General features: G+C 41.1%; 1 protein-coding gene and 1 pseudogene across 1 annotated transcript; one reads left to right on the top strand and one right to left on the bottom strand.

Moving 5' to 3' along the window:
* The first annotated feature begins 3,541 nt into the window (after positions 1 to 3,541).
* LOC101785641 (NAD(P)H-quinone oxidoreductase subunit S, chloroplastic) lies at positions 3,542 to 4,554 on the top strand. Its single transcript, XM_004983370.4, has one exon. It carries the CDS (start codon positions 3,616 to 3,618, stop codon positions 4,345 to 4,347), a length of 732 nt encoding a protein of 243 aa, XP_004983427.1. The 5' UTR covers positions 3,542 to 3,615; the 3' UTR covers positions 4,348 to 4,554.
* A 2,186-nt stretch (positions 4,555 to 6,740) lies between these two features.
* Positions 6,741 to 17,297, bottom strand: part of LOC101763677 — a 12,058-nt pseudogene continuing 1,501 nt past the window's right edge.

Raw genomic sequence — 17,297 nt, 5'->3', positions numbered from 1 at the left:
TATGTGCTTATTCTTATTCATCATGGTACTATAATTCATATATGCTGTCTCTTCCTAGATATTTGTATCCAGATTACATTACCTATAGAGAGTTGGTAATTTTAATTGAAAGAATCAATCTATACAGAAAAATAAGCGTAAGGTGATTAAGCAAGTCTATCATATCAAAAAGGATGGTAGATTAAATCAAAATTCAGATTTGACACTAGACATAGAAAAGCTGAACATTGAAGAATCATCGGCTAGTTCTGTTGGTCAAATTATCCGTAATATTGAACATGTTTCAAACAAAATAGTTGAACAACAACTAGGTTCAGCTGGGGGCAAGATGACATCAAAGCGACTAGTTCTGAAGGAACTGGTCTAACCGGTGTCCAAACCAGTATGATCAGTCTTATCAGAAATTTCGGTAGAGCTGCAAATGTCACACCAAAGAGTAAGGTGATGAAGAAGAAGCCAAGCTTTGCTGAATTGTTGCATAAATATCAAAAAATAGCCGAGCAAAAGCAAATCAATTAGTTAGAAGACAATCAAAGGAAGAGTTCTTCATCACCAAGAGCAAAGAAGCATCAACGGTCATGTCATTGGTCTTCATCATTTATTCCATCGATGCACATGCCATGGAATGCATATTCAGGTATATCTAATTATAATCCATGGTTTTGGTATAATCCTTGGTCTTTATTTAATAATTATCAATATTACGCTTATGATTCACCCCTATGACCACATCAAGATTTCAGTTATTAGATATGCTGAGATGCTCAGAAGCCAAAAATAGTAGTTTCATACATATTGTACATGCTAGGATTTTATTTTGGCTATAGTAGAATCCATAAAGAGACTGTCATACGGATGATGTATTGTTTATCATTGTCTTTAGACAATATTGATTATTGAGAATATTTTTTGGCATGCATGCTTTGGCATAAAACAGGGGGGCATGTGTTGACCGTCAAAATTGGCAGAACTGGACGATCAGATCTCTGAACCGGTCTCCCAACTGGTCAGACCGGTTCAACCAGTGTCCTCAAAATGCAAATTGGACTTCACCATTGTGTAGCTCTCGTCGAGTAGATTAGAATGCATATGTAGAACGTCCGATTTGGAGTTCAGATGAGGGAGTTATGACCTCGGGAAGATCTGCACCTAGGAAAACCGGTCATACCGGTTTGCCAGGGCGGTCGACCGGTTTAGTCTATGTAGTCTGAGTTAGAAATTATATTTTGACACGGGATTTGTTAGGGTTTAGATTTCTAACGCGGCAAGACCTCCCCACCTTATAAATATAAATGGCCACGACCGATTGAGGGTATCCAATCGATCAAAATCAATCTATCTTTCTTATTATCCTACTTTTCCAACCAATCGTTTACCTTTCTTCCTCATTACCCTTCTTTTCCAATCCCATGTGCTGTTCTTCTCTTGTCTCCATGACACGAGGAGGCGTCCTAGCTGGCTTGCCGAGCCTAGAACAGCCGAAGGTAAGCCTACCCCGACGGGGTCCCTCCCAGGTGGGCGTTCGTTGGATCCTCATCGAGCTCCCTGTTGAGACCTGTCTGACTAGCCTACCATACCGGTCTGACCGGCCCGTGCAAAGGAGCTGCAAGGAGCCCCTCCGCGCACCGCACGTTTAAGTGCGTTCGTGTGTTGGTTCGATTTTAGCGCCAACAACAAGCTCACTCATTTTTAGAGCACTTCTCTCCTTTTCTCCTACTTGGATATTTCCCCAATACTATTTTGAAGGACCTAATTCACCAACATATGGCATAATTGAAGGCTTATGATCTTTTGCCCTTTAGAATCTTAGGCCCTCCACAATGTGCTAGTGATGCCTACAAAAATGGGTCCCACAACGAGTAATCATGCATCAGATCAACAGAGCCGTAGTGTGCAAACGAATAGGCATCAAAGCTATCTAGACCGTTGGGACCTATGTGAAATAAATATTGCTGCTCTGTGCTCCTCATGCTTAGCCACTGAAGGTGAGGCGGCTGTACACGGAGATGAGCTTAGGAACAAAAAGAGATTTTTTTTATTATACGGGCACCAGGGTTTGTACTTGCCCTACTCCAGGTTTTCTTAGCATCGCCAAGAATTGGCATCGCCTGCCAGTGTGAGGAGTAATACTTCAATCCTTCTCTCCTATTTGGTCATCACTTGGGGCACACGATGTGGAGGGCCATAGGGTTCTCAACTTATATCCTTTCGAAGAACTTTTATTTGTTTTGGGCATATAGTTGGAAAGTTTTGCATTTAATTGAGGAAATTTTACAACTAAGTTTTGTCCTTTGTCGATGGTTCGGATAGTTTTTATGCCACCTGTTCAATTTTTTCTCAATAGGAAAAAAAGTTCTTTCTTTGGTAATGCTTCAGTTCGATCGTCCGTTATGCGAATATTGGGCGCTATCCCACACGAAAATTTTAGATGCCTTTCCACCACTTGTTTGGCCTTCCAGGTATTCTTGTCCTTTCACCCCTCTCCTCTAACCATTCCTTCCACGATAAGCTTCTCCCTTGCTCATCCAGCTCATCCACGCCATTGATGATGGTGAGGCTGCAGTCGCTGCGCCTCACGGATTCCTTAGCAGTGTGCCACCGCAGACCAGAGCTTCTGCTGCGTGTCCGCCGCTGACTTGTGCATGCTCCTCCTATTCGCACCAAGAGAGGTTTGAAGCCATGGTTGCTAGATGTTGAGCCGTGGCCGCCATGTCGCTTCCTCCTGTGCCAACAATTTAGCCACATGCTACCCCTACTCCCGTGCCTGCTGAGGAGGTCAAGTGGAAGAGGAAGGGGGAATAACAAGGTGAGGGAGATGTGGTATAACCACACCATAACTCCATGAAAGCTTTAGATATGTTGTGCTCCATAAGGAGGAAGACTCCATGTTGAGAGGCATCGAGATTTTGTGATGTTGCTGTTGGTATTTTGAGGATGTTGGGACTAGTTTTGGTTGATTGTGAACTAGATGATTTTTTATGTTGCAAGATTGGTTTTGAAATGTCCAATTCTATGTTCGATTTTCTGACGTATTGCACGATTTGAGATGTTGGGATTAGTATTTGCTAATGCTGTAGAAATAAAATTAAAACGTTACATACTTTTTCCTTCTATCACAACAAGTGATATATCGCATTAGTTTTTTTCTCAATGTTGTGGAAGGTGTTCTGGCATGTTTCAGTAGTTTATTTGCAAAGTTGAGATTCTTACATGAAAGGGAGGATAGGGATGTTGTGTGAATGTATTTGTTTTTGTTGCTGTGGAAATTTGATTTTTTAGAATTGGATGGTAGTGAATATTTTGAATGTTACAAAAGTTAAATTTCAATGTTGCCGCATTGTTTACTTGTGTTGCAATTTCCATGGGACGGGCGCCCTTTCTTCTTTGCCTCGGCAGGGGGAGAGACGTCATCGAGCCACGTGAGCAGTCCCCTGTCTTGACCAGGTACACGACAACCATACAGATCATAGCAGAATGGCCACGTGGCAGCCATCAAGCGGGGCGCCTCATCCCCTCTCTGTCTTCTAGCTCCACAGTCCACACATCGTCCAAACCACTCTTTCCCTCCCTTGCCTTGCTCTGCTCCGCTCGCGGGCGATCCTCTCCACTCCTCCAATGGCGCCGCCGCCCACCACGCCCTCCTTCCTCCGCCCGCCACCGCTACCCCACCGCCCTCACCTGCGCCTGCTCTGCCGGCCTCCCTCCGCCTCCTTCCGCGTCTCCGAAATCCTCGGCGGCCGCGGCCTCTGCAACGGCGAGGTCGGCGTCCGCAAGGAACTCGCCTCCACCCCTCCTCCTTCCACCACCGTCTCCTCGCCCGAGTCCTCCACAGGGTCCACGCCGACGGAGGCCGCCCCACCAGCGGTGGACCTGGACGCCTTCGAGAAGGAGCTCCTGGGCCTCACCGGCGGCTTCCCCGGCGGCGAGGTCGGCCTCAAGGACTTCGTCGCCAAGAACCCGCCGCCTCCTCCTCCTTCCAAGAAATCCGGGTCCCAAACCCAAGCCGGCATCTCCGCGCCGCCGCGGCCGCCGGAGCTCCCGCTGTTCCTGCCTGGCATGGTGGTGCTGGTGAAGAACCCCAACAACGCCTACCACATGTACTGCGGGATCGTGCAGCGCGTCACCGACGGCAAGGTCGCGGTGCTCTTCGAGGGCGGCAACTGGGACAGGCTCATCACCTTCAACCTCGACGAGCTCGAGGGCAGGGAGAAGGGCCCGCCCATGGTCAACCCCAAGTCCGTGGTGCTAGAGGACCTCGTCGCGGAGCTCGTGGATGATGACGATAAAAAGGAGGACCAGGCGGCCAAGAAGGAGAAGGAACCCGAGGGCACTGTCGCAGCGGCGTGACCATGCTTCTTGTTCCAGCTATCCTGTATGTATGTATACAGCTAAAAGGTTTGGGGGCTAAAGGGAGTGATAATATATATAACTGTTATATGTATAGTTGGAAAATATTAGTGTGAATTGGGGGCATTGAACAATTGAAGGGTTTGGAGATCAACCAAGCTCTCTTGCTAATTGCGATATGTTTGATCACACTTGTCGTTCGACCTGCATGACTTCTCCTTGGTACTTTAGCTTCTAACCATAATGCTACAAGACTAATTCAATTCAAGGTGAGGCTTGGTAGTTAGTGCAGAAACATGGACAAATGGTTGGATGAGAAATTCAGTTCTGTGTGATCAGTATGGCCACATTATGCAGGTAAATTTCTGTAGCTATAGTGCTTATCTAGTGTAGGATTGGGATGTCGATTTAGCTTGGATTGATTTTGCATAAAACTGGTTAAAGTTGGCCCAACTGTCAATTTAGTATCGATGCTGCTGTATTGTCAAATCAATTACTTTTTGCCTCAATTTTTAAGAAGGGCACAAGACTTATCTTTAGTGATCCTTGGTTTTGGCTGCTGGTGTTGCGAATGAAGTAATTGATTCAAATAATCATGGATCTGAGCTATAGAAGAAAAGGAACGGTATGAATCTGATAACAAGTGCACAGTGTGTATATTATGCTTATAAAGGAAATTGTGGGAAACTATCTTTTAGATTTCTTCTTCATGCAAAGGAAGATTTGTCAGCCAGAGCATAGATGGGAAATAAGAGGATTTTCTGCTCTTTCAAGTTCTTGTTTGTTATGCATTGTCACTTCATTGTCCCATTGACATGTGTCCATATCGGGACAAGTGCCAGACTCTCAAAACCAGGTAACTAGGCTTCCAAGGTTGTAAACTGTCTACATATTCAGGCTGCCAAGGTTGTATCCTGGTACACCAAGCACTAACCTGACTGAATAAAAGAGGATGATCAAAGAAACAAAGGATTGCTGATAATTATTGATTACCATTCTAAGGTCGTTTAGGAGACGGAGCTTGGTTATCTGGAAGGACATTATGCAGTTAGAATAGCCAATTTTCTAATGCATTTGGAAATATGATCACTGTATACTAAGCATCATATGAAAATATCGGGTGCAGCATGGAATGGTACTTCATGGAAACAACTGCTAATATGGAGTGTGATCCAACTGTTTTTCCCTTATGTTTTGGCTGTTCTTCTGTTAATATCAACTGATATGAATTTGAATACTTTCATAGGTACTGAATTTACATGAGGCAAGATTGAGTGTGTCCAGTGTCTTATCCGGAAATGGGTGAGTCCCACCCGCCTGATCTTTTGCAACGCACATGTTATTTGTTCTTTTTGTGTTCTAGATAGCATAAAAAAGCTAGTTTGCAGGAATACTAGAAAATTTGGCAGTAATAGATCATTGTCATGTAGTAGAATAGTTGTGGCTACCAGGTGAACCATTTGCTAGAGCGGTTAGTCTTGAATTTCTGTTCTTGAGTATATACCTATACAGCTGTCTGCTCTTCAGACGTAGTATTCCATTATTATCCAAAGGAACCTCACCTATCCACTTTGTCCGCTTAACCCCTTAAACAAAATTTTAGCTCACTTTACTCATGAACTATTTCATTTGTCCAATCTACCTCCTAATTAGATTTCTCTTTTTTGTTTCTCTCTGTATGAGTTGAATTTTGAGTTCAAATTTTGTGAGCAGATGCAAGACATGATGGTTTATGTTAAAAAATTATACTAAGAATTTTTCATGGTTACTTTCATAGGTTAGGAATATTTAATTCGAAATTGATCTTAGATATATAAAATTGTATGAAAAGTAATCATGAAAAAATTTTAATATATTTTTCCAACGTCGAGCATTATGTTATAAGTCAACCGACAAAATATGAAATTAAAACTCAACTTTTACATGAAGAAATAGAAAAAGATAAATCTAATTAGGGTTAGATTGAACCAAATGAAATAGTTTGAGGGAAGAAAGTGAGCCTAAATTTTGTTCAGGGGGTTAAGTGGACAAAGTAAATAGGTGAGGGAAGTAAAATGAACTTTTTTCCTTATCTAAAAAGATGACCGTATGTGTGTGTGGAGTGACCATGTGAAGGCTTATTTAAATGAAGAGAAATGAGCCAACATTTGGTTTGTTCCTTCCTTGATTTCGTTCTACTCTAGACCCAAATTCCTTACTAATTTCCAGTCTAAAGTCTAGTTTCCAGTCTACTCTTACATTTAAGCTAAGACTTTCAAGAAACATATCTATGTTTTGAAAAATGTTAAGCACTCATAGTTCACCTTAGAGGACATCTTGCTTCACTTGCATGTCAATATGTTGGAATAGAAAGACAGAACACAGATGTATACTCAAGATATGCTTATATAGTAGCTAATCCTTTTGCTGTTCCATTAATTTGTATAACTTTGGCAGTGAACAGTAGTTTTAAAATAAAAGCAGTGGACAGTAGTAATCTGGTGTTATGATTTAATGGATTTTGCAAATAGTTAGGCTATTATTATATTATTATGCTGCTTACCAGAAGCATATATATTATATGAAGACCATTATGGAAGCTTATTCTAATTCTGATACGGTGGTTCAGTACAGCACTACACCATACCAGAACAGTAGTTATGATGCTACACCAGAGGAGTAATCCTACCACCATGAAAATACATCCTACTGCTCATCTAGTGTAATTGAACTGAAATTTCTTGGTAAGGAACTTGAAGACTGATGATGGATAAGTGTCTGATATGCCTCGTGCATTGTTGGTCTCGCTTGTGGGGAAGCTTGCAAGCATGAAAATGCCACCTTCATGAGGAGAGCTATTTCTTTTTGTTGTTGAAGTTGGTGCCAATGGTCGATGGTCAATGATTTCATTAAGTAGCCTATGCTGCTCCCTTGATGATGCAATATGATGCAGAAAATCTTTTGGATGATCTCCCATCACCACCTCGAGCATTACCACACCGAAGCTATAAACATCACATTCTCTGTCACGGCAGATGTGTATGATAGCTCTACACCGAAACATGAAACTAGAATTAGGAATCACTGTAGAGATATAGAAATAATTCAGTGTAAGAAGAAAGTATATACCAGGAACTATATAGCCATATGTCCCTGCTAGCACACTCCAGTTCGATGAATCGGATTTCAAAATCCTAGCTGTGCCAAAATCTGAGACATAAGCCTTGAAAGTTGAATCAAGCAAGATGTTGTTGATTGTGATATCTCGATGGATTATTGGTTGATTGCAGTCATGGTGCAAATAAGATACTGCTTGAGCGACATCTTTAACAAGGGTTGATCTCTTTTCCCAATCCAATTCCTTAGCTAGTTCATCATTTTCTAAGATTACGTGGAGGCTTCCATGCTCTATGTACCATATACAAGAAAATTGTATGTTGGATGGGAGCAAAATCCATACAATTTGACAATGCTTCTTTGTCAAATTTGCGATAAAATTTCCATTTCGCATGAAAATATTCCTTTATCATTGGACTCTTCAGTTTGATGAAGTTTCTTCACAGCAACCAGCTGCCCATCTTGAAGCAGTGCTTTGTATACTTTTCCACATCCTCCCATTCCAATGACATACTTGTCATTGAAATTTTCAGTTGCCCTGATGATATCATCAAATGCTAGTTTTCCATCAAAATTCCACACAGAAAACATGTCCCTTTCATGAGTAATGGCTCCTTCTTCTAGCTTTAATTTATTGTTGATGAGCATTATATAACAATAACAATAGTAGCAATAATGGTGGAACATACAACAAGGGCAACTGGTAGTACCAAACTAAGTAGCTTTCTTTTCTGACGACCTGATAATTGAGTTGAATAGCAAGGTTGCAAGCCAGAGAGATTGCCACATAGACCTTTATTGTGAAGAAACCAGTTAACTGAAGCATTTTGAAGCAGACGTCCTGCTGGGATTGATCCTTCCAAATTGTTGTAGGACACATCAAACGTTGACAGGCTCCCCAGACTTGTAAGGGAGGGTGGAATGCTTCCACTGAACATATTGTGAGATAGGAGATACTCCAGCATATCCAACTTTTCGAGTTGCAGTGGCAAGCCACCACTGAGCTTATGATTGCTAACATCTAGCATGATCTGTAGGCTAGCCAAATTTCCGATTGCAGCAGGCAAATTCCCAGTGAGATTGTTATTGTTTATCTTCAAGGACTGTAGCGTTATGCAGTCTCCCAGTTCATTAGGTATTGATCCACTCAAGCTGTTACCAGATAAATCAAGGTATACTAAGTTGCTCAGCTTGCTCACTAGCGATGGTATGGATCCAGATATCTCGTTCCGCGATAAATTCAAGCTATATAGATTTCTTAATTGGCCGATTTCTTGTGGAATCTCACCACTAAGATGATTGGAGTAGAGTTTTAGTTCCCTCAGGTTGGACAGTTTAGAGAGAGCTGGAGGTATTTGGCCCATGATCATGTTTTTGGCTATATGTAGTACCTCTAATTGGCGGCACTCACCCCAGTTTGGTGAGATGTGCCCAGAGAGCCTATTGGACACCAAGCTGATCAGTTCAAGTTGTGGATATACTCCAAAGTGTTGAGATATATCTCCTGTTAGCTTGTTGTTGAAAAGTGAAAGTTGAACCAAGGTTGTACATGTCTTCAAGCTCACAGGAATGGGCCCATCAAACATGTTTGAAGACGCATGCAGAAATTTGAGGCTGCCACAGATACATATATTTGTAGGCAAATATCCAGAAAGAGAGTTAAAAGATAGGGCAAGTCCAACTAAGCCTGTGAGATTTTCAAACTCCGTAGGAAGGGAACCTGATAACTGATTACCATATGCGAGCAGATTTTGGAGATTTTGCAGATTCCCAAAAGTTTGTGGTATTGACCCAGAAATTTGATTATCACAAAAAATCCAATATTTGGAGGTTCACCAGGTTGCCAATTTCCTTGGGAATCGAGTTTGTTATCCTATTTTCGTGGAGAGCTAGTCTTTCTATTTTAGTGAGGTTTCCTAAGCTGGCAGGAATAGAGTTTGAAATTTGGTTTTGAGACATGTCCATAATCTGGAGATTTAATAGGTTGCCTAGTTCTGAGGGTATCGAACCTGTGATTTGATTTTTATACAGAAGAAGTGTGTTTAGCGTAGTGAGGTTACCTAGTTCCAGTGGTATGGGACCTTTTATTTGGTTTTCACGTTGGCCAAGTTTGCTTAGCACATTGAGGCTGCCTAGTTCCTTTGGAATGGGACCTACGACCATGTTATAGTGAATGAGAAGAGTAGTTAACACCGTTAGGTTACCTATGGATGCAGGGATGTGGCCTGTGAGGTTATTAAAGGAGAGGTCAAGCGTGGTGAGACTCTGTAGGCTGCCAATCTCATGTGGTATTTGTCCTGTAAGGCAATTGCTTGTAAGGTTGAGGTAGGAGAGTGTTGATAGAGAGATGATATTAGCTGGGATACTACCATGGAGACTGTTGTTGTAGAGGTTAATATATGTGAGGTATGGAAGAGCAGAGAAGTTAAGGTCACCGAGCTGGCCATTGGTATCAGAACCTGGTAGAGAAATGTTGGTCACCATCCAAGACTTGTGCTTGCCATGGTGCACAGCACTACGACACACAATTCCAGTCCAGTTGCATGGGCTGTTATTGTGTTGCCATGGACTCATTTGAAATGGGGACTTCGGGAGTATGGACTTCCAGTGAAGAAGTGCCATTTTTTTGACTTCAAGGAGATGCCTGCACGGAGCACCGCATGTACTTGAAGGCAAAGAAGGCATGAGATGAACAAGAAGAGAAAGTGTATAGTCATTGATGTTGTAGGGGTACACAGTTATCAGAATAATTTGTAGCAAATTGGTGGGCAGATTGTGATTACATAGGTAGGGTGCTCCTTTGAATATATAGTGCAACTTAAATTTTCCATGACTTCAGTCTGCAAGCATCCATTTCACTAGGAGCATTTAACATCAATGGTCACAAAGGTCAGGATTGTTGACTTAGTCATAGACAGTACCACTATATCCGTATATTTTTCCTCCCCTCATGCGAGTGGAAAGTACATACAATGACTCCTATTTCTGATATATTTATTGCCAAGACATAATAAAAAATAACATTTCAATTAGAACCTTTAGCAGCAAATTGACTTCAATTAACATTGCAATAAGCCTTTTTCTTAGTCTGTGGTTTTTTTTTCTGGATTGTTTGATAACATTTTCGTGCATCTGGACTTGTAATTACTTCCCTTACAGTTCCCTTACAGTGTTTGACTTTTCTTTTGAACAAACATCAAACAAAATATTAGCCAAAGGACATGTGGTGTAAGCAGCCATTGAAATCCATATTACTATCATTTTTTCCATTTTTTAGGTTGTAGTTGTGTGCTGGAATTTGAAGCTGATTTGTTTAAAGGTATATATAACTTACAATTTTGTTTCTGACTTTGTTTCAGTCGGCACTAGACTGATTTCTTTAGTTGCTGACAGTGATTTTCTGTACTGAGCTTTTCTGTTCAATGATTCAGATGGGCTGAGTTGGCATATGGATTTTGGTTCACACATATTTTGGCTTGTAAGGCTTCTTCGAAATCAAGCAGTTGAAAGCAAGTGTTGTAGAATTTAAAGTGTAACAACCCAAAATAGTTAATCATGTCATGGAGCATACATGTGCATCATCTCTAGCATCATTGCATCTTTTGAGCTCAATTGATTTACCTTTGGACTTGAAATTTAATTAAAAACTTGCTTTTTGGCATGTACCTTGAGAATAAACTTAGATTTTTACCATTGAACCTATGCTGAGAGATGACTTGATAAATTAGTACTTCTCCAAATATGAATTTAGGTAACTTCTCTCGGATTTTTAGAGACCAGGCAAAATAGCTTACCTGAAAACTCCAAAATAGCCTTCCGGGAAGAATTTTCATTTCAAACTTGCAATAGCTATGATGCCAGTGATGAGCAAAATGGGTTGCCCTTGTTTTATACTACCTCTTTGATTTATTTCATGATTTTTGGAGATCTCTAGGTGGTCCAATTTGAATCTCCATATTTAATAAGTTCAGTCTGTTTCGTTTCGGTCTCAGCAACACGTTCTTCCTTTAAATCTTGAGAAACTCATCCAAAACTCTCAGATTAGTTGTTGTTGATGTTTTGTGCGGAATTTCTGCAAAGTTTTGCGGAATTTCCAAAGGTTTTTGCGGAGTATGCGAAGATTTTTGTGGATTCTTTGAAATTTTCTATTTTCTAGGAGAGTTGTGGAAACTCCGTAACTTTTTCCGGAAAACTCCGTAAAATTATTCGGAATCTCTGTAGCCACCATTTTTCCTTGTCAAAATTGCCTAACACTGTAGTGTGCTGTCCGTTTTTCGAGCCACGTGCCCGTTTTCCGTCGCCTGCATGCCGTGACGGCGCCCAAGCCGTCCGCCCCCTGCCCACAAAACTTTCGAGCTTCCTCCTCCTGTTTTCTCTCTACCTCACTCTCGTTCTTTTCCCATGCCGTTGTTCCTCCTCCTACTTGACTGCGCCGTCACCCCAGGCAGGAGCTGGCCGGCCAAGCCTTGGCCATGCCAGGGTCAAGCTCCCCCTTCTCCATGTCGACCTCCCCCACACAAGAATTAGCCTGCAGTAAGCTATTCTTCGGGTTCTTCTTCCTCAACTCTGGTGAAGCAAGTCCAAGCCATATCTCCTCCATCACCGCTCTACTCCAACTTGCGACTCTCTAAATCGTCCTTCCTCATCCTTGGTGAGGTTTCCCTATGGTTTCTCCCTCCTCTCTCCTTCATTGGAAGCTCCTCCATTAACCTCCATGGAAGCTTATCTCCATTGATGTTGCATATCGTCCAAACCTCCGTGCATGTCGTTGCTATGATCTAAAACTGAATCTCCATCAAGCTCTAGGATCAAACCCCACTGCAATCAGTCGCCGGAATCACCAGCAATGCCATTTTCGGAAACTTGACAAGTTATTTACAGTTTGCCATTAACGGAAAACAAGAATATTATCTTGTTTTGTTGAGGATTTAAATGTTCTATCATGTATTAGATGCTTTGAATTGGTGTACTTGTATGATAAAAATAGTTGACATTCTTCTATGCACTCATAATATTCTAAGATTTGCATTGCTATGTATGAGATGTTAAAAACATGACTAATCTAATACTCTAAATATTAAGAAAAAATTCACTAGTTTCGTTATGATGTTTAGTACCGGTTAAAATATGTTTGCTGTGAAGATTATTACTTTAATCTCTAGTTTAACTAAATATATGCTTATCTTGTTGTTTGCATAGTTAATTCTCTATTAGTCTAAAAAATTATGAAACCAACTTTGCTAGTTTCTATATGACATGTATCATTTAGTAGAAGTATTTGTTTGTATGAATCATGTGTAGATTGGTACAGTTGTAGCTATGTTTGCTTAAACCTAGTTAATTAGTAAAATGCATAATAAGTACATATGTGTTCCAAAATTAAGAATCTAGTTTTGTTAGCCTTGGTGGACTCTTATATATTGTATAACATGGGTAACACTCATGAAGTAGTCATGAATTCATATAGTTTGAAATTTTCTAAATAAATGTGCTATGACTTTGTCATTAGAAACCTCCATGTTATAAACTACTAGAATAATAATGCTTGCCTTAGTAAGTGTAACAAGATTAAATAGCTTCTTGTTAGAAAGTTATATTTTTACTTCTATTTCAGATGTGATGCTACATCTTGTCATTAATTCTTGAATTGTCTAATGTTGGCTAACTAGTGTTACTAGCTAGCTTACTTGAGCATTATCAATTATTTAATATTGATAACAATCAAGAAATACTCCAATTGATGCTTTATGTTGTGACAATTTAATTACATGATAGTTCATATGGCAACTAAAAAAGTAGCACAACTAGCGTTAATAACCTTCTTATACTACAACTTGTCTTGGAATATCATGTGCACATGTATGAGTTATGATCATGACGCTTTCTCTCTATGTTGTGCTTGTGTGTCCTACTTCTAACCTTTGATTGCTTTCTTGATAACCTCTAACCATACTAGCCTTTACTCTTCATGAGTCATTGCATCTCACATGTATATACACTCATGTCATCCTTTCTATTTCATGCATTCATTTAATTTCGTAGAGGATGATGTTCCGGAGTGTTGCATTCTAAATTTGAAAGCTATTACTTATTAATGGTTGTGTATGGGCTTAGCTCTATTTAGACATATGCAATGTGTAGAACCTACTTGACATGTCAACTCTTGGAATTAGCTCAACTTATTTAGAGAAAGTATGGATGCTAGAAATGTCGATATATTTGCTTAGTCATGCTTAGTTCTTGGTAGAAGTTGAGGGGTGGCAATGTCACCACTACTCGCGAGAATTTGGATGTTTGCTTAATTATACTTGAGTAGTTGAGAAAGCATAAAAGATGCGCAACATGAATGATGATTTGAGACTTGAGCAAGTGTATTAGGGCCATGTTGAAAGTGGAATCCAAGTGGCATAGGCTTGCTTGAGTTGGTTAAGACCCGGTCATTATTGCTGTGATACTTGAGCACTATTCCGTACAAACCACATACTTAATATGGGAATTTTAAGCCAAGTAGCATAAGTCGCACCTTGCCTTGACCGGATTCGGCGCGGGATGTGATGAGGTGTGATCGGCCATGTCCGGTGCGTCTATACATTTCTGGCCGTTCGTTCATAGCCGGGTGTGGGTATGTGAATGGTCGGGGGGTATGAATCAACACTTATCCTAGGCCAAGGGTATGGTCATTGGTCTTGCGCCTCGTGTGGGAAAAGTTGTACACCCCTGTAGGGTTATAATCTATTGCAATAGCTGCGCTCCCGGTCAAAGAGCACGCTCATGTACTTGGATTTTAACACAGAGTTTCGTGAAGAGCTTATGGAAGATTGGGCTCATGACTACATGATCAATTTACTACTTATGCAATTGTATTGGTGCTTGATAGAGAAAGTAGATGTCATGTCTTTTGCTTATTCACTTGATAAATTATGCTCATATTTTTTTATGGTCTAATGTTAAAACTTGACAAGCCTCATGCATCCACCAAATGTATAGTATTATGGATAAGTCCTACAAATACGCAATGTACTTACGGTGCTGCCGTTAAGTTGTTTTGCAAGTTTCCTTCTTGTGAGCGATTGCCACGTTCATTCTAATCTTGTGCAAGTGGTGTCTTATGGGCAAGGACATCATTGTTGCACATTATATACTTTATATCTCCGCTGCGTTTTAACTCTCAATCTAAGAAAAACATGTTAGGATAGCTACTTAGATCTACGCTAAATCTAAGTTTGTTAAGAACATCACTTTAATTGGTGAAACTCTCATGTTCTAGTTGCTTATTGTAATTATAATTTATGAATTTTTGTAAGATGATCAAAACTTGTAAACAAGGTTTAAAAATTTGCTCTCATATATATCCTTGTGATGGTTGCCATAATGTAAAAACGGTACGCGGGTTGTTCCCACTACGCCAGAAACGATTTGTGATGGCACCTTAATTTTTGAGTGCTGGCGGGCATGAATGCCACCCACCAGCACAAAAGGTGTAGTGGCCAGCCCGTTAAGACCCGTCACCACAAATGCATTTATGTTGGCGGATGACATAACCATCCGCCAGCACAAATGGATGCATTTGTATCCTAGGCGATGCTCGAGGCACATACCGGGGTCTACCGCGATTATTTCGAGTAAGTCGGATCGATCAATGGATGATAATCCGGTTTAGTTGAGATAATTTGGGTGGTTCCTTGCACAAAGTATCTCCACAATCACGCAGTACCTCTCTTTTGGCACAGCCTGGATTGAAGAAATCCACTTCTACGTTGAATCAATGGGATCTGCTTTCAAAGGTGACGTTTTGACTTGGAAATTTGAACAATTCAAACATATACTCCATGTCATTTTAATGTACGATTGAGAATGCTAAATTTGATGAGAGTGTTTGTCAAGATCAAGTGGGTTCATTTTTCATTTGTATGTTTCTATTGTTCTAGTTCTACTTATTGCCATGTGGCCTTTTTGTTTATTTATGAGAAGTCAGAAGCTTATAGCTCCTGTGCCCAAATTACTAAGATGGATAGCTGTCCATAGAGATGAAAAATACGACAAAAACATAAGATGGTACGATGCTCGCTAGGCACTGTAGCCGGACGGAAATATAACTGAGAATGTCAGGATCTGCATGAAAAGCTAATTCAAATCCCCATGGTGATGAACTAGGGACATGATCTGCGTTTGTGTGTTGCTTTGCTCTTCTCTTTCAGAGGGATCAGGATCTGTTGAGGATTCTTAAGCCACTAATTATGGTTGCAACTTTTTTTTTGTTTTCAATCTTTTTTGCTTGTGCTGTAGTACATGAGTGATGAGATTTCTGTGACCGTAATTTTCAGGGAAAAAAAAATCTAGACTGCTCTTGGTCCAGGAGAAAGCATCATGCTGATGAATTATCACTTGTTTGATACTGTCATACTGATCATCGCGCGTCGGGTTAGAACGAGCCCAGGTGTTTGAAAAGATGATGATTATCAACACCTCTAACTGATCATATAACGTGACTGATTCTGGGTCTGATTGTAAGTTGTGATAGTGTACAACTTCCGAAAGTTGTGTGCAGGCAAAAATGAAACACTCCAAGCGCCCAATGGAAATGACGGGGAGAACGATGCGGCGGTTGTTGGCTGGCGCCGCCGCCTCGCCTTCCCCCGCCGTGTCCGCGATCACCACCCGGCGCCCCCCGTGCTCGGCTTCCTCTACAACCTGCCTGGGCCACCCTTCTTAGTATGGGGCGATGTTGCCCCAATCTCCTCGCTGCGAGGCTCATGCATTTTCCGTGACAACAGTTTGGATATACGCGGCCATGTCATGAGTTCAGCAGCTACCATGGGGAAGCCGTGATCATGCCAGAAGAAGCTTGCGGGCTTGGCTTTGCTGGGATTGAAGACTGCGGTCTTCATTTGTGCCATGGTAGTTATTATTGCTGAGAATAGAGACAGACGACAGATGCATACTGAAGAAATGCTGAAGATGTAAATTATTATTAGCTGCTCCACTGATTTGTGTAATTTTTTTTGCAAAAAAACATTACATGTGATTCCACGGTCTTATTCAACTCAGAGAATGATAAATCTGTTCTTCTGCTGCTCATTTGTAGTGTATGTAGAATCTGAAATACTAATTTTTCATTGTGCCATGGAAGGCCCATACCTCGGAGGTGTTCGATGGATTGCTTGCACCACGAGGGCAGGAATGGGAATGCCTCAACCAGAGGTTCCTCCTTGCGTGTCCATCTATTACAAGTGAAAACAAAAACTTTCACCTAGTATCAATATTTCCATTGTTTTCCTTGCGTCCCAATCTCCCACCTACTACAAGTGAACGCCCGCTAGGATGTTTGATAAATGATAATGACAATGAGCACTCTTTCTTCACTAGTACAGCATGTCAGTATGTTCCTGAAATGCCTAAATGTATACAAAAGTCGACAGAGGCGCAGTAGCTAAACTTTTGAAGCAGGCAGTCTCTAATGACATAGTTGTTCCCTTAATTATATGATTTTTGCAACAAACAAGCAATATACTCCTTTCCTTGGTTCTAGCCAATTCGGCAAATAGTAAATTCTTCTTATGTGATATACTAGTAGTTCTGAAACGATACATTAGGAGTTTAGGACAGAAGTCAGGGTGCCATGGTCATGCACCCTGGAGCTCATCAAGTGTGATTGTACTGAAATCTCTAGGGAAGAAGCTAGAACGATGACGATGCCTGATACACCTCCTGCATTGTTGGCCTTGCCTGTGGAGAAGCTCCCAGACAAGAAAATGCCACCTTCACAAGGAGAACTATGCCTTCCTCTTCTATTGTGGTTGGTGGTGAAGATCGTAGGTCCAGGATTTCCTTAAGACCGCCCCCCCCCCCCCCAC

This window comes from Setaria italica, chromosome IX (assembly GCF_000263155.2).
Source record: "Setaria italica strain Yugu1 chromosome IX, Setaria_italica_v2.0, whole genome shotgun sequence".
In the NCBI taxonomy this organism is placed as follows: Eukaryota; Viridiplantae; Streptophyta; class Magnoliopsida; order Poales; family Poaceae; genus Setaria; species Setaria italica.
This window is presented reverse-complemented; position numbering and strand designations above follow the sequence as displayed.

What these genes read in the sequence shown, in the direction of transcription:
- LOC101785641 (XM_004983370.4), top strand. Translation starts at nt 3,616, where the DNA reads ATGGCGCCGCCGCCCACCACGCCCTCCTTCCTCCGCCCGCCACCGCTA.